General features: G+C 40.6%; 1 protein-coding gene across 2 annotated transcripts in view; it reads right to left on the reverse strand.

The window, feature by feature from the left end:
- Window positions 1-19625, reverse strand: part of LOC143858526 (poly(ADP-ribose) glycohydrolase 1-like) — a 33164-nt gene extending 13539 nt beyond the window's left edge. Inside the window, exons 1-4 of one of the 2 annotated variants that reach the window (XM_077369174.1) lie at window positions 19282-19625; window positions 18435-18638; window positions 15269-15372; window positions 13215-13419 (exon numbers count right to left, since the gene is read on the reverse strand). In XM_077369174.1, the coding sequence (XP_077225289.1) occupies window positions 13215-13419; window positions 15269-15372; window positions 18435-18638; window positions 19282-19593 (825 nt within the window). In that variant the 5' untranslated portion in view covers window positions 19594-19625. The remainder of the gene's footprint in view (window positions 1-13214; window positions 13420-15268; window positions 15373-18434; window positions 18639-19281) is intronic. The other variant, XM_077369173.1, reaches the window with a different exon arrangement.
- Window positions 19626-22934: the final 3309 nt, after the last annotated feature.

The raw sequence follows: 22934 nt of genomic DNA on the forward strand, positions 1-22934 counted from the left end.
TTTGGTGGAAGGGATGGTAGGTCAGTAGTGACACCTTTGCCTCAAACCAAATCCCGCCGGCAGCTAAACCTAAGAGAGGAGAAGGTCTAGCCAGATTCCGGCACTACCCGTATCACCAAGACGAATGGAATACCAATTGTCCTAATCTCTGGGCAAGAGATTGAAAAGAGACAACAGATCCTGAAATCATGCCTAATTGGTCGTCTTAAAAACCCTGAAGTAGGGCTGGAAGATTTATGGAGATGGGCGAAAGGGTCTTGGAATCTTCCTAGTTTACCAAAACCCTCTGTTCTCGCACCTCAAGAAGTTCTCTTCATGTTTCAAGAGGAGCATATGGTAGCCACCCTAAGAAGAAGGGGGTTAGGGCGCTCGGTTACTATCTATCCTCTCTCACAGAATGGAACCCAAGTTATCAGCAAGGTGCTGAAGCTATGTGGGTTAGATTCACAGGAATCCTCCTCCATGTCTGGGCCACTTCAACGGTGCAAGCTTTGGGCTCGTTATTTGGAATGGTCCTTGAGATAGATATGAAGGGACAACACAAGACTGTATGAGCTTCGCATCAGCAAGAATCATCGCCCCAGCCTGGAAAATACAGAAATCACTGGTGGTCCTTCGGGTTAATGGTATATCCTTCCAAATAGGGGTTGACCTGATTGGAAAAGATAAGATTGAAGCTTGGCGAGCAGGGGAAACAGCTCCAAATGCTAGGTCTGCGAAGAGAAGTCGAACTGTGGAAAAGAGATGGGAGGATGAAACTCCGATGCAAGATCTTACTGGAACAGTTAAGGAACGGGCATCGGCGTCATTTTTTAATTACTCTGGTAACCGTACCAACACCAGACAGAAGACCGTTGTAATGACCCCTACGTGGCAGCCTCCCGTACGTGCTACTGACAAAACCCACATCGGTTCCCACGTGGAAGCCTCAAAACCGTGTGTTGGAAGTCTCTAGCGAGCCCTTAGAATTACAGAAATCGATTTCAAATTTCAACAACCCTTGACAAAACTGGCTGGAAAAATGACTAGACCAGGCATTATGGCAGCAATGCATCCTGGGCCCAGAAAGCAAAAGACCTCATTGCCCTCGGTTCACCCAAGATTAGCGCAAAAAGTTAATCGAGCTTTGGGCATCTTAAGGCAGGCCCTCAAGCATAAGGAAAGAAAACCAAAAAGGCATCCATCAAAACGGTGGTCTGCAGAAGGAAGAACACAAAGTAGGTGGGGTGCGCAAAAGCAGAGATCAAACCATAAATCCAACTTCACCTTTGGAATCGCCTTTCAATCTGTACCAGAATCTTCGAGAAACCTGTTGTGCCGTGGAGAAAAGGGTCCCGTGCGGATCCCAGGCCAGCGACGGGTCTCTACCTGAAGAATTGTGAAGCCTGGGGAGTACGTTCCCGCTCCCAATGAAGATAGGTTTCTAGACTATTAGGGGACTAAGAGAGGATAGAAAATTTAGGGCGGTGAGGGCCTTTATTGTTAAAAATCAATTAGATTTGGTGGCACTAATTGAATCAAAATTAATGGGGGTCACAGATGTTACAATTAATAGATCGTGGGGAAGAAATCAGCGAGAATGGGTTGCAAAGGATGCAATTGGCACAGCGGGGGGGAATCATTGTCATATGGAAGGAGAGCAGATTTCGTCGCAAAGAAGTCAGAGAAAGGAGATTTTTGTTATCTATAATTTTCTCCTCATCTGATAGCAATGAGGACTGGATGCTCACAATCGTTTACGGGGCCACCTCGTTCCTTTGATTGAAGCGAATTGTGGCAGGAGTTGAGCTCCCTTAGAGAATCATGGCAGGGTCCCTGGATTCTGGGGGGTGACTTCAATACAATCTGCTTTCCATCTTAAAAGAACACACTGTCGAGAAGCACAACCAGCATGAGGAATTTTCGAACTTTATTCAGAATCATGAATTACTGGACATCCCACTCAACGGAGCAAAGTTCACTTGGTCCAACAAGCAGGCTCGTCTTGTTATGACAAGAATTGATCGTGTCCTCCTTACTTGTGAATGGGAGGAACGCTTCCCACTCATCTCCCAGAAAGCGTTGCCTAGAATGGAATCGGACCACAACCCGATCGTTCTGGAGATTTCAAATTTCTCTGAAGGCCCTCGTCCATTCATATTTGACTTAGACCTCTTGGAAGTACCAGGTTTCGCGGAAAAGGTAGAGCATTGGTGGGAGGAGCTACAGATCAGGGGCCGGAAAGGATATGTTATTTGTCAAAAACTGAAAAGGTTTAAATTTAAAATCAAGGAATGGCAAAAGACCTTTGATGAAGAACCTAGTCAGAGAAAAGAGACTATCTCAAATAGGCTGGCCTCCTTTGAACTCAAAGAGGAGGAAGGTAGGGCTATAAACGGATCGAATTCGAAGCGGATATGGCTATATCCGAATCCGAATTCGACTCCATTATACACTATCCGAATTCGAATTCGAATTCGACGGTTATTTAATTTTTTCTTTCAAATTCGATTCCGACGGATATTGTTCGAATTCGGATATTATCCGAATCCGTTTATCCGGTAAATTCAAAATTCAAATTCACAACGAAATGTCCGAATTCATATCCGAATCCGTTTATCGGATAAATTCGAAATTCGAATTCACATCCGAATGTCCGAATTCATATTCGAATCCGTATATCCGGAGAAGAGTCGCCAATGATCCTCAGATTTGTAGGGGTTGTAGAGAATGCCGAATTCCAACAAAGATCACAAGAAGGAGGTGATCGAAAAGTAGATCTCGGTGTCGAAGAGAACACTGATAAAGGAAATGACCAAGCTTCTCGTCCAAGGTGCTTAGATCTATGCTTAGGATAGACAGATCTAAGCCCAAATATCCTAGATCTGGAGAATTGGGGTCGATTTCAATGGTTCAGAGATTAGAGAATAGGGCTTTGGAGGAACGAAAATGGAGGCTTGGGGTTTAGATTTAGTGTTGGGGAGAAGGTAGAAGGAGATAAAGGTATAAGCTAAGGTAGCAATGGAGGTTAGGTTTGCAGGGGATCTTGGGTTTTAATGGATAGAAATGGGGTTTAAGAAGAGGGTTTTGGTGATAGTAGTGGCTGTAAAGGAGGCAAGGCCAGAGGCGTGGCCGGATTCCGGCGGAGATTTTGACGGAGAAGATGATCTTACCGAAGCTTGGAGGCTCGATCCCTTCTCTCCCTCCCTCTCTCCCTCGCTCTCTTTTGTCTGCAAAAGAAAAATAATCCCTCCCACGAGCTCTGCTTAGAGTTTTATTCCCAGGGCTCTTTACCACAACTACTCTCAGCCCTTCATTTGTTACATTTCCTCTCTTTTTATTTATCTTGATTATCCTCTACCACTGATAGTTAATGAGAAAACCCTCTTTCATCCAAATTTAGTACAAGTCACATGGATAGTCATAAAATTAATGCGAAATGACAGGTAGGACGAAATTTGGGCGAAAATTTCACCCAAATTTCTTACAAGTCACATGGGTTGTAATTATTTAGTTGGAAAATGTGAAAACCAGGCCATGGTTTTAAAGAAACCATGTGGTTTTAGTCAAAACAAAGTTGTCAAAAGCTGCCAAAAGTAGTGCGTATGTGTACTGCAGGGGGTGCGAATTTATCATTGCCCTTCTTAAATTGACTAAAAAACAATTGAGCATGGAGCATGGGCCACAGGGAGTAGATACATACAAACAAAAGAACCTATGGAATCTAGCAAAAGCCCTATATTGAGCATGGGCCCAGCTGTTTTCACATGAAAAAGTCAGCTACGAAATGGCTTTCCATGAAATTGGTTAGCAAATCCCTTTAATTAAGGATTTGCTAGGCAATTTCCCCAAACACAATTTCACGGCCGACTTTTGCATGTGAGTACAGCCACAGAGGCTCAATTTTTTACAAATTTTGTCTTATTCAATTAATTCAGCTGACTTGGGTGTTTTCTCATACAAAAGTCAGACACAAAATTTTTTCTATAGGATGATCCTAGCCCTCCGATCTATAGGATCATCCTATGGAAATGATTTTTGGGGAACAACCTATTTAGTATTTACGCTGTGTCCCATCACACATACGGTTTGGATCATCCTATGTTGTGGTCCGTACAGTACTTATAGAAAAGTATGGGACTATAAAGGCTTACACCACATAACACTAGCTGGAGAAACACGATCTTCCACTATTTTACGGGAAGGGCTCACTCTATTATGGAAACCTCCATAGATCGAAGGGCTCACTTAGGGGTGGCAAAATTGGCCGAACCGAACCGGAACCGAACCGAAAATTCGGTTTCGGTTTGGTTAAACCAAACCGATTCAAATTTCGGTTCGGTTCGGTTTGGGGATCAAACCGAACCGAAACCGAATATTTCCAATGATTATGAGTAAGGGGTGGCAAAATTGGCGGAACTGAACTGAAAATTCGGTTTCGGTTCAGTTTCGGTTGGGTAAAACCAAACCGATTTAAATTTTGGTTCGGTTCGGTTCGGGGGTCAAATCGAACCGAAACCGAACCATTGCCACCCCTAGGCTCACTCTATTATGTGATTCTTAAGGACTATTACCAATTATTTTGCAAACTAGGGAGTTATATTAAATAAATATTAAAATGTATATATATATATATATATATATATATATATATATATATATCTGTCCATTTTTGTCCTCCACAAATGGAGGGGTTAGGATGATCCTGTGGAGCTGATTTTTGGTACACCCCCCATCTATGTAAGGGACTTTCAAATGAATGGTTTGGATCATCCTAACAAAGTGGGCCCCCATGTGATTGGGCAAGCTAGCTCACCATAAGTTTGGTGAGCTAGCTTGCCCAATCACATGGGTCCCACATTTTGGGGAGTGATCCAAACCATTCATTTGCAAGGCCTTATCATAGATAGGGTGTGTACCAAAAATCAGCTCCATAGGATCATCCTAACCCCTCCATTTGTGGAGGACAAAAATGGGCAGACCAGTTTCCTCATATATATATATATATATATATATATATATATATATATATATAGATGGCAAAAAAGTAAATCTAATTATATTTGAGGTGTTCCTCCCTAAAAAATGTAAATCTTATTTGATGATATTATTAATAAAAAATATTAATAAAAATAAAATGATTCAGGATACGGATTCGGATCTAAATCCGGATATTCGGGATAAAAGGATGTACTTCTCGGATTCGGATGTTAAACGGATTGGATGTATCATTTACTAGATTCGTATCCGCTAAGAGCCGGATATCTCATAAACGGATTCGGATAATATTCGCTTTAAACGGATTCGGATGCGGACGGTAGTCGGATTTTCGAATGTCCATTTACAAGCCTAAAGTAAGGAATCAGTTAGCTCGGTTGAATCTTCTGGCTGAAAATGAGATGATTCTGCGTAGAGAAGAGATCCGATGGAGACAGAAATCCCGTGCATTGTGGCTTAAGGCTGGGGATAAGAATTTCAAATTCTTTCACCGAACAGCCAACTCCAGGAGGAGGATAAACCTGATCAACTGCATAAAGCATGGTGAATCAATAGCTGAAGATCCCAACCTTATCAAATCCTTAATTGTGGAATTCTATTCTGGTCTCTATTCAAGAACTGTGGATTGGCGGCCGAAGATGGAGGGTCTTAATTTCAAGAAAATTTTGAGTGGTCAGAGAGCCAATCTGGATCGAAATTTTACAGAGGAGGTCGAAGAAGCTATTTTCTCAATGGCTGGGGACAAATCCCCAGGTCCGGATAGCTATCCTATGGCTTTCTTCCAGTTCTTTTGGAGGATATTGAAAGAGGACATTATGGCTTTCTTTGTGGAATTTGCCAAGAGAGGAATCATTAGTGAAGCAGCGAAGGCGACTTTCATCGCCTTAATCCCAAAAAAGGAAGGTGTTATTGGGATAAGAGACTTCCGTCCGATTAGTCTGATGCACAGTATCACCAAAATAGTTGCCAAATTATTAGCCCGAAGAGTGAAAAATTACATGGGGGATATCATATCACAATTTCAAGTAGCCTTTATTGACTCAAGGAAGATTCTTGACGATGTCCTAATAGCTAACAAACTTATCGACTCAGCAAAAAGAAGTGGGCGACCGGGCCTTCTGTTCAAAATTGATATAGAAAAGGCCTATGATCATGTCGACTGGGACGTTCTTGACTTCATCCAAGAAAAAATGGATTTTGGGCCATCCTGGAGGAATTGGGTTAGAGCATTGATATCAGATAATTCTTTCTCAGTAATCATTAATGGTTCAACGGAGGGTTCTTTAAAGCATCAAGGGGGATCCGCCGGGGGATCCACTGGCACCTTATTTGTTTATCATGGTAGTGGAGGCACTTAGTCTATTGTTGACAAGAGCAAACAAAATGGCGTTGATTGGGGATTTCGAGTGGGATCGTTAGTTGAAGACATAACTCATCTCCAATTTGCAGATGACACACTGGTATTTATTCAATACACACCCCAAGCTATCTCTAATGTTATGACAATCTTCAGGTGGTTTGAGGTCGCATCCGGCCTTAAAATTAATTTAGGTAAAAGCATGCTCCTGGGCATCAATCTAGATCAATTAGAGGTGCATCGATTGGCAGTGTCTATTGGGTGTTCTGCAGAGTCCTTCCCGATTTCCTACCTGGGCCTACCCTTAGGATTCGGTATCCCATTGGCATCCCAATGGGATCCAGTAGTTGAAAGAATTGAAAGAAAGTTGACTACCTGGAAGAAAAGGTATATATCTCTTTTGGGGGCAGGATCACACTAATCAAAGCAGCTCTTTCTAACTTATCTGTATATTTCATGTCCTTATACAAAATCCCAGTTGAGGTGGCCTTGAGAACTGCGAGGTTGCAAAGAAACTTCTTATGGGACGGAGATGGAACACTGAAGAAGGTAAGGCACCAAATTAGCTGGGACAAAGTCACGCAGTCAAAGGCAAACGGGGGCCTGGGTATTGGTAAGATTAGACTGCGTAATAAATCCTTGATTGGCAAGTGGTTGTGGAGATATGGTAAAGAGAAATCTGCCCTATGGCATCGGGTTACAGGGCTAAAATATGGTTCTGAATGGGGGGATTGGAGTTTCAAAAACCCAATTGGTGGAAAAGGCTCAGGTGCTTGGCAATCCATCTGCTCTATTAAAGAGGATTTTGACCGGTCAATCCGCTACAAAGTGGGAAAGGGTACCAAGGTAAGATTTTGGCTGGACCTCTGGTGCGGTCAATCTAAACTTTGCTTGGAATTTCTGGGGCTTTTTAGAATTGCTTCGAATCCAGAAGTGACTGTTGCTGACTACTTGGTGAGAGAGGGTCAGGGTGGAAGAGGGTTCTAGGACATTCGTTTGCGTCGAGACCTCAAGGATGATGAAATTCAAGAGTTCCAGAGACTACTTCTTTCCCTGGAATCGGCATATTGCTCACAACATAAGGAGGATGAAAGAATTTTGATCCCCTCTTCGAGTGGGGACTTCTCCGCCAAGTCTTTCTTCTCTTTGTTAAATGAGGGTCATCTTTCTCCGGTAAGGCGTATCTGGAAATCGCTGGCTCCACCAAGGATAGTAGCCTTTGGATGGACACTGATACACAAGAGGATCAATACATGTGATCGCCTAAAGAAAAGACACTTCAGTATGGCTAGTATGTGTGTTCTTTGTCATCAAAATGAAGAAACCCTGGACCATCTAATGTTGCACTGCCCTTTCGCTTATCATATATAGACAAAGGCAAAGGCAATCAGAGCTTTTGGGGTCTCTTGGGTCTGCCCTCAGTCGATCTGCTCCCTCCTTTCTGGATGACGCTCAGGACCCTTTGGAGAAACGAGTAGATATCTTTGGGCAACAGCTCCATATGCCATAGTATGGAATATCTGGCAAGAACACTAGAAGCATCTTCCAGGAGAAAGTAGAATTGTGGCTCGTGTTGCCTCGGATATCAAAATTGAAATGATTTCATGGACAAAGGTCAAGAAACAAACTCCTTATGTAATGGGCGACCTCATAAGGAACTGGTGGCGCTCCAAGCCTAAACCAAAATGGTCATGCCCGCCGTCGGGATGGTTGAAACTGAATTTCGATGGCAGCTCTTTGGGCAATCCTGGAAGAGCGGGGATTGGAGGAGTCATTAGGAACTCTTCTGGCTCAGTTGTTATGTCATATCCGGGACCTTGTGGAATATGTGACTCTAATGAGGCTGAGGTTAAAGCATTACTCTTCGGTCTACGATGGGCATCTGAACACGACTAGCGTCCCCTTATAGGGTAAGGTGACTCCTCAAATGTAGTGGCTTGGGCTTCTAAGTCATCAAAGGGTCCCTGGAGATTGCAAGAGCTAGTAGCGGAAATACTAGATCTTATGCGAGTACTTAATCCGCGGCTAGAACATCGGAGGCGATCGGGAAATGAGACGGCTGACACTCTGGCTAAAGCGGGAGCATAAAGGGAGGAATTTGAAATATTTTAATATTTGTAATGTGCGTACTCCATTACGAAAAGGATAGTTCTATCCTTTCTTTTGGAAGTATGCATTGTCTCTTTTGTAAACCATCGGATATGTCCGGTGTCTTATATCTAATATTTGTAAAAGCTGGTCCCGATTGCACTTCAAATATTAATGAAATTTGTCATCTTCAAAAAAAAAAATCTTTGCTTCTCATTTAGTGTATTAGTGGTATAATATACCAATATCTGTTAAATAATTATATTTATATGAATTGCATGTGAAATATGGTATATATATTATGTATAAATATTTATATGAATTAGATGGGAAATGTTATACGTCCTGAATTATCAAACAAGTGAGACAACACATGTCACTAGGTATTCGATGTTATTAAACCATTTTTTTTTTTGAAATGGTAATATATTAAAAAGGGGAGCCGAGGTGGTCCACCAGAGATACAAAGAGAGAAAACATAAATAACAACAAAACACAAAGGAAAAAACATCACACACTTCTCACGGGGGAAGGAAATCGAACCACTCCAGCCCCTCTTTGAGAACACTAGATCTAGCGAGGGAATCCGCCTCCCCATTTGCTTCGCGTCTAACATGCTTACAAACCATAGATGACTCTGCAATGAGATCAGAAATTTCCTCGAAGTAACTCAAAAATCTCCACGGGAGAGCCACTCTCCCCGTTAACCAACCAATTACATTTGAAGAATCTCCTTCCACAATTACCCTATCATAAGAATCATCACTTAGTCGCTTAATCCCCTGATATGCAGCCCTTACTTCCGCTTCAGATGAATCAGTACTTCCAATTGGACCTGCAAAAGCCCACGATACTCCCCTTCGGGAGTCCCTACAAAGACCCCGAATCCCAGCTAGACCCGGATTACCCAGGCAGGACCCATCAAAATTTAATTTAAGAAAACCTTCAGGGGGGCTTCCCATTTCTGACTTCTCTTCTCTCTCCTCATACCTTCAGAGCACACAATGCGCCACCCCTCCCAAAGATCGAATGCTGATACGAAAGTGAACAGAGGGATGCTTTTCATCCAATAAATAACTAAAGTGATGATTTTATTATATAACCAATACGATGACGTTGCCGCTCCTTCGAAAACTCTCGAGTTTCTTGCCTTCCAAATGACCCACCACAAGGCTATTAAACATAACCTCCAAAGCACCTTACATTTCTTCTTCCAGGGCACAAAATCCCAACTCGAAAATAAATCTGCTATAGACCTTGGGAAAACCCAATAAATGCCAAACCTGTCCAGAATGAAACCCCAAATCTCCCTTGTTACCTTGCAATGAATAAAGAGGTGGTCAATCGATTCCCCATCCTCCAGATAGAGCGAGCAATGGTCCACCAGGCACATACCCCTTTTTCTTAGAAATTCAATGGTCTGAATCCTCCCATTACACACTGCCCAACTGAAAAAAGATACCGATGGGGGGCCAAGAAACTTCCAAACATCAGCAGAGATAGGGGATCCAAAAGCAGGCAACAATTGGTAATAAAAGGATTTCACGGAAAAGAAGCCAGATGAATCCCATATCCAGATCCTTTTGTCCACCCCACTTCTTTTTATATAGCACCCCTCAACGAGTTGAAGCAGCTGAGAGATAAACGGTAATTCTCGCTCAAAGAAATTTCTTCTGAAACACGGTTCCAAACCACCTTATTTTGAATTCTCTCAAAGCAATCAGACACCTTCACTTCTTTGTCCAAGGTCACCAAGAACAACACAGGGAAAAGCACCGCCAAAGGTTCGGCGGAACACCATGAGTCCAACCAAAATTTGATACGATCTCCTATATATACTTTAAACCGAATTCCCTCAACTTTGCTTGAACCTCAAAATATTACGCCAAATGGTCCCTCCTTTCTTACCATACTTGTCATCCGAACACCAGTTACCCTATAAGAAACCATACTTGCTCCCAATAACTTTTACCCATAACGAAGATTGTTCCACACCAAAACACCATAGCCATTTGCCCAAAAAGAGCACGATTGAACTCTTTCAATCGCCGGATCCCCAGCCCTCCATTCTTTATAGGAACACAAACCTTATTCCACTTTACTAAAGGGATTCCTCCTTTATTATTTGACCCACCCCACAAAAATCTTCTTTGAATCTTTTCAATTCTCAAAATTACACCGATGTTATTAAACCATTATGGGCGTGTTTGGATTTCGGGAATAGAAAGAAAGAATCGGAGTGTGATTCTCGTTGGGCCAATTAGGATGTTTGGTTTGTCAATACTTGCGGAAAAGGAAAGCGGAGGCGGAAATGTCCCGGGAATACAAATGGGGTATTGTTTCCCTACTAATTAGGTGGTATTTCTGATTCCCAGAATCAAAATAAACGGCGCTCTTTCTCTCGCGGCAACCTTATGTCCAAAAATAAAACACGACTTTCCACCCTTTTTCTCTATTCTCGATTTCTTGCTTCCATTACAACAAACATGATCTCTCTTCCCTACTAGGGGTTACTTCTCCAGAGAATCTTGATTTTGCCCTAGACTCATAAAGCCCTCTTGCTTTGGTAGCAGACTTCCATCAGAACTGCCTCGCTCTCTCTCTCTCCCCCACCCCCCCTATGTGGGGTGCAATTTAGGCGTGTGGCAGCCGGAATTTTTTTTATTTTTTTTCATGGTACATTAGTTGCTGCAAGTGGTGAGCGAGGGTATGGTGGGTGGGAGGGCATGATTGAGTAGTGGGTGAGGGTGTCGCATAAGGCTTTTTGCGGATGGGCTGTTGCATGTGAGAGCAGCCACCTTGTGAATGAAGACATCTGCTGAAAAGTGAGCCTGTGTGGCTGCTTTCAAATGCAATAGCCCGTCCTCAAAATGCCTTTTGCGATAGACTCTAGCAAATCCCAAGGAAAAAAAGACTTATTTATTAGGATTATATGAAAATTTATTTCCTTTTCGATGTTGGTCTACCAAAGGCAAGAATTGGAATCACAACGGATTCCCTTGTTGAATTCCAATGCTTACCCAAACATTAAAATCGGATTGCCATTCCGTTTGCAGAAGGAATTGGAATCTGATATCAATACCGATTCCTGATTCCAGCAATCCAAACGCACCCTATGGGTGGTTTTCATGCTTATGGGATGTTTTTGAGTATATACTTGTGCTCATTCTAGCATTTCCTGAAGTTTCATCTAAAATATCCATCATTTGCATATGTTTCCATACAATTATGTGATTTTACAGGAATTTCACCAAAATTTCCATCTAAAACCAACATGTTTCCATTTCCATCACAATTGAAATAGATACCAAAACCAAAGTCTGGGACCTTGGTAATGGCTAGACTTTTGCAAATTCCAGCCATTTTTGCCAAAAATGTAAAGGGGTTATAAGGCATTTGTAGCATTTCACCATTCCCACACTAACGGGAGAGTTGAAATGCGTCAAAAACCTTTATTTTGGCAAATCTAGGGCTTTTCTCTTTCTAAAAATGATATCCCGAGCTTGAAGAGTACCTCATTTCATTGTTTTCGGTTGAATTTCTCCATCGTTCTCTTTTTGAATGGTAATTTCTCTATCATTCTCTTCTACAAAGTTTATCTAAGGCTAGGGGAGACCAAATTGTTGCTTTTCAACCTTATAAATTAAAGGTGGTACAATTTTATTTCATATCTCCCATACTTCTCCCTTTCTATGTTAAAAAGTCCCAAATGAATAGGGGGTCTTCTGATACGACATCATCCTTCAGTTTCTCTCCCGCTATATCAGATTATCTGGCATGAGTGCATGACAAATGATCTAACTACTAAAATGATTGTCACGTAACATTGGTGCAATGTTTTTCACTACGATTTAGCCGACACTTCGAATTTGTTGCTAACAAACGTGGTGTGCCGTGTCCGACACAACATGCGTGTCGACACTCCTTTCGACACTTTTAGATGTACGGCTAGAAGTGTCAGAATTAGTGTACCATACCGAGTGTGACATTCTGTTTTATTATTGAATATCATGTTTACCTATTATTAACTCAACTCTTCTTTTAGGTGTTCTTTAACTAATATTTGTTGTTATATCCCCTCCCCTAAACCTAAAACCCTAAGAAAACGCTTATTCTAATATTATCTTCATTGTATCCTACTGGCCTCCCTTTCTCACTACATATTGGAGACAGAAGAGAATAGATTAAATTGATGAATGTGTTGTTATTTAATAATCTCATGTTTGTTTTAGATTATAGTTGATTAATCCTAAGATTTAGTAAAATGAATACCGTATTTAAATTGTTACAAATTATGATAGTAATAAGTAATTTTATATGTACTGACATGTATGGGCGTCTCACCATTTCTAGAATTTTAGGAGTTGCCATGTCAGACACCTCATATCCATGTCGAAACTCGATACACGAATCCTTGTCCATAAATCATGATTATATATGTACTTTCTGTTTTTAGCCGTGTCCCAGTTTGTAAATTTTGGGGGTTTGCCGTATCCAACACTGCGTGCCTGTGTCGACACATGAAACTCATGTCTGTGTCCACAAATCATAGGTTTTTCTAAATCTTTTCTATCGTTCCTGATTTTTTGTTTATTGTTTCTTCTAAACTGTTGTCGTGTCTTTTCTGAAACGCAACAACAGAATAGGCGGAATGCCGAAAGTTTCAATCCTGAAGTAAAACAAAATGGCCTCCAGAACAATCATGCTCATGTACAAATCAAAGTTTAAAGAATAAATCATCTATAATGAACTACACGACTTGGTCTCACTAATAATTGAGATTTCCTCTCACCTCTAAAGAGCAGAGGGAAACAGAAGATTTGCTCCAAAACTCAGCATCAGGATATAAAATGCAAAGGGGGCTGTATTTTGAAGGAAGAACTTTCCGCTCGAAAGAAACAACGCCCATTGGCATGTGTAAACATATTCGTTCAAAATAGTGTATGAGGCACTTTATTTTATGTTCTTGGCTCTGTTTCCCATTCTGGTAAAGACACCTGAAAACAAATCCAAAAATCTAAATGTAATTTACTTCTTGCCTCAGCAAATGTGGCATGAAATGACTGTATTTTGCCCCTAATATTCACAAAGTATGTAAGCATTATGAGCACCCAGGAAGACATAGCAGAACTGGGATCATCAAGTTCAACATGAAGGGACATAGATAAAAAATGGTTCAACATGAAGGAATTAATTAACAAATTAATAGATCAACAAAACACCAAGAACTTCAAAAACTTATGAAAAATTATGAAAGCATATAAAAAATTTAAGAATAATAGCTCTTTCTTATATACTAGCTCTTCACCTTTGGATGCTATAGTGAGAAGAAGTGACTCGTGCCAAGTTGATGGAGTAAAAAGAGGTAGGGGCAGACCGAAAACAACTTGGGTAGAAACAGTGAGGAAAGACTTGAGGGCTAGGAACATAACAGAGAACATGACCTTGGATAGGATAGAATGGAAGAAAATGATCCGTGTAGACGAACCCAACTAGTGTCAGGATTAGACTGTCAATTTGAGCCGGGTAGATCCTTTCACCTTCTTCATGAAAATTTTCTAAAGGATTCATTAAATGACCCCAACTAGTTTGGGACGAAGGCTTAGTTGAGTTGAGTTGAGTTGAGTTGAGCTATTGCTTCAAACATATCTGAACTGAAATTCACTTGACAGTGAGGGGATAATCAAACTAGTAAAGCAATTAAAGCAAAAAAGAAACTTTCAGCAACAGACTAAAAACAAGGAAGTCTGATACCAATGAGAAATGCAAAGAAACATGTCAAAGTAAAAAGAAAAGTGACGGGAGGCATGACGGAATTAAAGGATCCATTGCTCCTGCATAAATTAGACAGATATATGAAGAAAAACAGTTAGATAAATTATGTTGTCTATGTTAGTGCGAGATTTTACTCTGTGAATATCTCTAGCTGTTTTCTAAGCAGGCACAGGATAAAGCATCAAACAAAAGAGGTAGCAATCTTCTACTCTCAGAAAATGCCAAGGATGAAAGTTAGAAGGCACTCAGGTGATAGAAATCATATCTCAGGTATTGAGTATATTCAAAAAACTCAATCGACCTTTCTGTTAGACTGTTACATTATTTATGTATTTGAATTATTCACCAAACTTTATCTCACTGGGTTCAAATTATGTATAAAGGATATTGGGTTCCCAATCTAGCAATTTTTTAAAAAGTATGAAAGATATACCATTCAACGTCCTAGAACACTTTTTCCTAAGCCTAGAATATACTTGGCCGATTTTGGTAAGCAGTTATATAGTTGTGTTATTTGAATCCTAGTTATTTCATTCCTCACTAGAAGAAGCTTCTCCTTGGCATTCTTTCAATTTCCATCTAGCATATACTCTTTCCCTTGGCACATAAAAGATTGAGGTCCAACAGAAATTGCTTTTTTGGTTCTCCTTTATCTGTTTTCATGGCAAGCATTTTTAGAAAATCAGTAGCATTTTTTTTTTAATGGTCAGAAAATCAGTAGCATTGCAAATTGTAACTTGGGGAATCCTCTTCAGGTCACCAAGCAACAAATCCCTCAACAGCAAAATGGCACCAATCAACATACAAGAGTGTCACAGTACACACAGCTAGTAATTCATAACAAACCACTTAAGGTGCAACGCTGAAACTGTAGAACTTATATATTGTTCATTAAAAACTTTATGCATTTCTACAAAATACACTTCACAAAAAATGAGAGACAGTAAGTAGCAGAAGAGAGAGAATGTAGGCATGCTTTATGAATTATGACCCACACAACATATTCTCATAATAACAGGTGCGCAAAGATAGGTCAAACAATTCCTAATAATACCACTGAATGTCACTTACGCAAATAAATAATCGAAGTTAATGCTGGGGAGATGGTTGGCATCCCTATTACGGACTGGAAACAAACAAAAGAAGGAGCATGCAAGCAGAGCCCCAACCAATTCCTGGAAGAAAAAACAAAGATGGTCAAACTCAGACTCATATAATAAATATATAACAATAAGTATAATGATGCAACATAACACTACCAAATTGGTGCAAGAGACATGTTTGGTTCAGTTTTTTATTCGTAAAACAAGACAGCTACTAGTATAAGAACGTAAAATTTATCCCCAACGACAAAGGTTATGCTTTACTGCAGCGAAAAAATACTACAAATAGAAATTTTGGTATGGCATTTTAGAGTTCTTGCTCTAATACATTAAACCCTACAAAACCTTGAAAAATAGGGGAAACGTTTCGGAAACGCGAAGGAAATGCGAGGGAAACACTCAAACACATGGGAAACGTTAGGGAAACGGGTGGAAAACGCACGGGAAACGTACGTTTCACTCCTGTTTCCCTTGCATTTTCCCACCTTGGCGTTTCCACCTTCCTCGCTACAATCAAATGCATGAATCTTTCACTCGTGTTTCCGTCTCATATTTCCGAACGTTTCCCTCGTGTTTCCCAAATGTTTCCCTCGTGTTTTACAGATGTTTTCCTCACGTTTCCCAAAACGTTTCTCAATGCGTTTCCCAGGACATTTCTCTATTGTTTCCCCTTTCTCGTTTCCCCTTTAGTTTTTCTCACACGTTTCATGTTTCAGTTTCATGTTTCGCTTCCCATATCCGTTTCCCGACCTAGTAACTATGGGCAAAACACAAATACATTAAAAAGAAATGGGTATCAAGGAGATCCGGCCATCAAACATGCAATAATTTATGCACATAATCCTAGGTATTCACTATAGTACACTTCCTTACATAACTTCCCAACTAATCTACTAATCAACCACAGTTTCCATCACAATGAATATGAGAGATGTGTCCACATCAAAGGCCATTAAGAGTTGCTTCATTCGTCGTAACCTCGGATTGAATCACCATGATAGGGGAGACCCTTTGTTAAGGCGTCTGATCTCAATCAGGGAGTTCTCAATCCAAATCACAAGATCAAACTGTAGAAATCCAATTCCATACAGAAGGACAGCACCTTAGCCTCAATCAAATTTGAATGCCTAATCGAACTAGAAAAAGAAAAATATGGTCATAAATATCCCATTGCAGAGGTTAAAAGCTCATCATAGAGATGTCTAAGATACAAGTTGGAGAACAACTTACAATAGATGGGCCTTCACAGCCCCAAAGTTCCATTCCTAAGACCGATCATGCTATGGCCCACCATTACAAGTGGGACCAGCCTTTGTGGGCACACTATGATCTTAGATGATTCAATTAAAAAAAGCTATTGTGCGGAATTGGGGCTGTGTATCTATTCCCTTCTGCTCCCAAAATGTTTTTCTTAACTTCTGCAGAGCAAGCCTTTGCAGCCTACATCTTTTCCAGTTGTTTATCATGCGATTTGAGTGGGACCCACTTCGACAAAAATAATATCAAGTGATGTTTATGATTTGTGGGTAAGTTGGGGAGCAGTACAACTATAGGTGAGTGATTCTTCATGCAAGCATCCAAGCCATGAAAGGCCCAAGAAATGTTAGAACATGAGTGAAAAAGTGAGAGAGAGAGAGGGGGGGGGGGGGGGGGGGGGGGGCATCAGCGTGACATCATCATGGTGGTTTGTGAAATCAGCAAGGGTTGTACCAATGTCACTAAGACCAGAAACTCTTTCTCCCCTCTGATCACTTTGATTGTAGTGAAATCAGCATGGATAAATGGATAGATAGAGGCGTGTGTGTGTGTGAGAACTATCAATGAACGGTTCACGTTTTGGAGTTTAAATTTAGTGTGTACGTTTCGGATGAATTTATGAGATTTTCATAATCTTTTCTAGCTCTTGAACTCCCTCTCCAGTGTGCTTTTGTAATTCATTTTGTTTTTTCCTTTTAATTTGCATCTACTAGGTAGGTGGATTCCAATGATTTGAATTCCAGCAAGTTGTGATTCTTTTAGGTGGATTCCTAAGGGCTGACTTGATTTTTTTTATTTTTTTATTTTTTGGAAATAGAAGGGCTGACTTGAATCACTTCCAAAATTCTCCCATCCTTCACTTGTGGTTGTTTTTTCACTTTAGGTGGGTTACATGCGTACAACACTAGCACTGAAATCTTGGTCATTCGGCCGATCAAGCATCTCAGGGTAGTCACCAAGACACCCACTTGTGCTATGCCAAGGACTATTGTTCGGCCATGCTCATTCTTGAATTGTCTACGAAAAGGAGCCATCAGTTACTCAAGAAGCCTCAGATGGGGAAATACATGAACTAGATGGCACAGTTTCAGTTCAACACGGAGACACATGCAAAATAGGTTGTTGATACTTTTCGTTTTCTTTCTTTTTTTTGTTACAACTGTCGGTATGCAGGCCCTTAATCAGATTGCTAGGAACGTCAAACCGGAAGATATTTAACCCAAGTGAAATCCAATCCAGAGCCCACAAGAATGAATGGCAGACTGATAATTGAACCTTCTACATGCTCAATAAAGGCAAGTTGCAGCATATCTGTTATGTGTATTTTCTTAGGATGTATGTGGGATTAGTTAGTGCATAGTAGTGGGCATGTGTTTTAGTGTAATGGTTGTTAGTTGTGGCTAATGTATTTAGGGTAGTGGGAGTTAGTTATTTATGATGTGTCTTGTTAGTGGGTAAGTGTGCTTGTGATGCGGCCCTCCCTCTTGTTTGTATTTATGTAGAGGCAATCCAATGAAATGGAGGAGAAGATTTTTACAATAGCAAAGGAGACTTTGTTTTGGAAAGTCACGGTTCCTCTCGAATCGAGCCGCTTGGAGGTCTGGTTGCCTAGAATCAACCTCTTTTCCCTTCTTTTCTATATTTTTCTTGTCTATTTGTGTTACGGCCGATTAGGCACGTAACAATATCATGGTGAAAATGAGCTTCACCATAAATATCAATATAAAGATGAACAATGTAATGCATTCACCTTTTCTGTTTCGATTGTATCTGTCAATAATTTATGCAGAATAACTGAAATTGGGAAATTCTTTGAACAAAAACCATTATGATTTAAAAAAATAAATCCATGATTTAAAAAATAAATCTAGAATTACCTGGCTGAGAAACACAATGCCTGCTTCCTGCGGACCCAATAAACGAAGCCCAGTTTTGATTCTAGAACCGTCTTTCTGTTTCCCAAAAGTGCTATCTGCACTTCGGTAATGATCTTCTAAAAGAGAAGGCAACCGCAACAACAAACTCGCCATTGCTGGGATAATCTCTCCAAAACATTTCCTCGATTCGACACGAGACATAAACTGATATTAAAAAATAAAAAATAAATAAGATACTGACTTGTCAATTTCCAACCATGAGCCAACATTTGAAAGCGAAAGAAAACAAGGCCTGTGTGAAAGTAACTGAAAATCATGAGTACATTTTTCAACTAAACTCAAATCCTCAAAAATTGGATTAAAAAGGAAAAAAACAACATTTCAAAAGCTCTGCCATATCATTCAAATGAAAAAAAAAAGGTGAAACCCTAAGGACATCAGCTACCACAAAATTGGCATAAAAATAGATAAATAAATAAAATACTAATGAGTCAATTTCAACACATGATCCAACATTTGAAGGAAAAAGAAAATTCATCAGTACATTTTCCAACGAAATCCGAATCCTCCAAATTAGGATTAAAAAAAAGATACAGTTTTCTTTTTCTTTTTTAAAAAAAAAAATTCCAAGAGCTCTGCGATATCATGGAAAAATGAGAAAATTTTGCGAAACCCTAAAATCGCATAGAGCCAAAATTTCCCGCCAAAATTCATACTCCAAGAAAAAAACGCAAAAGAACAAAATTACTCAATAGAAAGAACTACCAAAAAATGAATTTTTATCAGAAACAAAAGCTCCACACATTACAAATTTCAAACCCTAAAAGAGATGAAACAGAATGCTCACATCATCAAAGAAAAGGGAGTAACCCTCTCCGGCGAAAATCGCCAATTCCTTGCGGGAAAGACCGAGAGAATCTCTGAGATCGACGATCGCGTCAAAGAGAATTGCTCCGGAATCTACTTCACTGTAATAGGGCCCTCTTGAAAGGGCTTTGAGAGCTTCTAGGGCTCGAGAAGGCCAGAAGATAGAGGAAGATCTAAGAATCAGAGGCAAAAAGGGAAGGATCGAGTTTAGATCTTCGCGGTTTTCCATTTTTTTTTTAGGGGAGAATTTTTGAGGCGGAGAAGAGTAAGGAGCGAAACCTTTTTTTTCCATCGGTGTGAAACTCAAGGGTACTTAAACAGGATCTTTGTCTTGACGCTAGGTTGACTGACTTGTGAGTGTTATGACTAGAGTTGATTGTGGAATTTAGAACTATGAAATATTTTGTTCTACGGAAAATATTATCCTATGAAAAAAAATTCAATGTCTAAGGCATTTAGAAAAAAATTCCATTCAAAATGTGCTTATCAAATGCTGAATTTTTTATTTTGGGTGGAGTTTTTTGTTTCTTTGTTTTTCGTGTTTTTCTTTGTCAAAGTGCATGCCCTGAAAGCCGGTAGTTATCGGCTGATCGCATTGAAACGGTCATTTAGTGGTTCATTACACATATTGGGTACTTACAGGAGTGTGTGATGTGCTCTTAGACACATGTTTGTCTTTAGGTAGCATCGTATGATGGGTCATGCACATAGAAATTGTGTGGCAATCAGATATGAACATCGGTTCTTTATAGACTTAGAATGTTCATGGTTGGGGGTTGAGGTTGGACACCTCGTACCTGTTCATAAATGGCATCGATCCTGCCTTTAAACATGCATTGGGGTATCTTATATTGGTTATTGAGGTCTAAGCAGGTGGAATGGGTGTGATGATTAGATCACACACTGAACAAATCACTTTACAGAATAACCTGGGACAAGGATTTGGATGGAGTAATTCTATCTGACAATAACTTGTACATGTCCTTAAACCTGAGGGGTCGTTTTGATTTGTGGGCGAGTCTTATAGCTAGTCCAAAAAGAATTACCAGAGCGTAGTACCGGATCATCGGACAAACTCATGGGATCAATAGTGATGCCCAACAAGGAATCATCCACCTCTCTTGGAGAGGAAATTCATTTACAGTTTCGACATCAACTAGGCTCATTAAATAATGCCTGACCATACGTATTTGATAAATTATTTATCAGTGGTTTTTTAAGAACAAAATTTTGTTTTAAATGAAATTTGCAGATGCATTTGCCGGCCTAAGTTTGCTAGATCAAAAGGTATACCATAGAGTGGGCACACAGGTAATTCATGTCCACCCCTTAGAGGGCCCAACCCAACTCGATAAATGTAGGATTGGAGGAAGGATATGCAAATTGGAAGTGCTTCGGGTAATTTAGATCTAATGGTCTTCTTCGGGGTAATGTTTTGGTAGGAGCCACTTGCCAAATGTGATCGTAGTTGAACTATATTGCGTGAGATCGTGGTGGGGCCCATGGTGCGTAAGTTTTCCCTTCCATGGATTAATATTTTTCTAAAATTGGATGTGCTTCTGGTAAGTTTTCCCTTCCATGGATTAATATTTTCCAAAATTTTCTTTTCTTAGATCCAAACGATGCCCGCATTTTATTTTTTTAAAATGGTAGTAAGAATACATTAATAAAAAGAACATACGACGGAGCTTGTCAACCCAGAGGATACATGGAAAAATCCAAGAAAAGAAAAGGCAAAAATACAACTACGTGAGGCAAGAAATCAAATCACAGCAATGATTGCTTATCTACTCATTCCCTAGCTAGATAATCGCCACACTATTAGCCGATCTCTTTACATGATTAAAAGAGATAGAGGATCCCTCTATTCTATCAAAAATTTCATAAAAAAGTGAGCGAATCTCCAAGGAGGGACCAAATATCCCATAAGCCACTTAATCGTGTTTAGAGAGTCCCCTTCCACAATCAAATAGAAAAATTTGAATCCAGCGGGACATGTTAGGGTTGTTTGATCATAGATAAATTTAGGCTATGGTCAATCAATATGGTGGTCCACCAACCAAGATGTGAACCCCTGTTGGCCCTATATCTAGGCTAGGTTTGCAACTCGGGCTGTGAGGGTCAGGTTTTCTAAAATCCTATCCTACCCGATAAATTATCTCCGGCTAGGTCGAGTCAAGTTTTTAATGCGAAAACTTGAGATTCGTAAGATAGTTCCTTCGATTGGATCGCTTTTTTTTTCCTTCTCATCTTTAGCCTAGTGTCATGGGAGAACAGTTTAGGACACAACCGGTATTAAAATCCAAACCTACCTTGTCTCGTTGCGTCTTGAGAAGTAGTCATTTACAGCACATTTGGTTGCCACTAGTGGTTGGTTGGCCAAACTCTATAGGGAGAGTTGGCCCTGTGACCTGTTGACTCCTCCCCCATTAGGCCCAACAGGAACCTTGGCAGTTTGCTCATGGGTTGCAAGAGGACTTGCTTGTGCATGGACGCACACAGCAAGAAATCATACTTCAACTCGTACGCGTGCCCTAAGGGAGCTCTGGGTGTGGACTGCGAGCCATCCATAGGGATGCTCCAGTTTCTTTGGTCGAGGATGGGGGCCAAAGACAATGCATGTTGAGTTGGGTTCCCACATGCATTGCGCGTACGGACCAGTGTAGGGGGCTACCTATATTGTTTGCCCTTTTGCACCGCGGTAAGTCTGGTGAGTAGGCCAATCTTTAGGTCTTTCATGGGTTCGTGCCGGGGCGACTTCGGTTGCCCTCACGAGGTGTACACCTTGCGGATCAGTCCATGGGGCATCTTGCTCCGTGGATGTCCAAGCCTCAGCACTTGGCGGATTGGTGCGTGGCATCGTCATGCCTCGTACTCGAGCCCTTATGTTCAATGTACTCGTGATGCAGGTTAATCATGAGTGTGGATATCTAGAAGCACATGTCAAGATCTGAGCCAAGTAGCCTGTTGAACAGCTTAGATTCTGTGTGCACATTCGAAGCATCAATGGGTGTTAGCGTATAGGGCCTTTAAAGCCTTGCACGATTGAAGGCTTGCCCTAGTATTCGTGCATGTCGGGGCGCCGCACGGGTTATTCCGCTACTCAAACATTTGGCCCGTGACATTAGGATAGTGACTAATTTCAAAATGGTAGGAAAAAAGCAAGTCTTCACACAAAAAGTCTCTAAATTTGTATCAAGTGCATAATTTGTCATGTCATATATTTCAAAAAGTTAGTACATCTGTGAGAGTCGGGCAGGGTTCCGGTTTCATCTTCTTCTGTTTTTAAACGCGACTCGACACAAGATGGGGTCGGGTTTTTTAACTTTAAACCCAATTCAAGACCCAGGGTTTTTCATCCCTACCTAAGTTATTTTGGGTTGGATGGATGCAGGTTGGGTCAAACCTGCCCCAAATTGCAACCTTACTATAGCCTACCAAATCACACTAGTCGGATGGTATGTCCCTTTTCAAAGTTTATTTATTGCTTTATGAAGATTTGAGCTCACTTCCTCTGTCTTTTAGTGGATGTGGATCCCAATTGTCAATGCCTATTTTTTTTTTTTTTTTCACGAACGGATTCCCATTCTGCTAGTAGTGCTTGACATTGGAAAACACTTTAAAATCGCCGTG

Source organism: Tasmannia lanceolata, unplaced genomic scaffold (assembly GCF_043159265.1).
Source record: "Tasmannia lanceolata isolate RefF3 unplaced genomic scaffold, GAP_Taslan_0.1 ptg000026l, whole genome shotgun sequence".
In the NCBI taxonomy this organism is placed as follows: domain Eukaryota; kingdom Viridiplantae; phylum Streptophyta; class Magnoliopsida; order Canellales; family Winteraceae; genus Tasmannia; species Tasmannia lanceolata.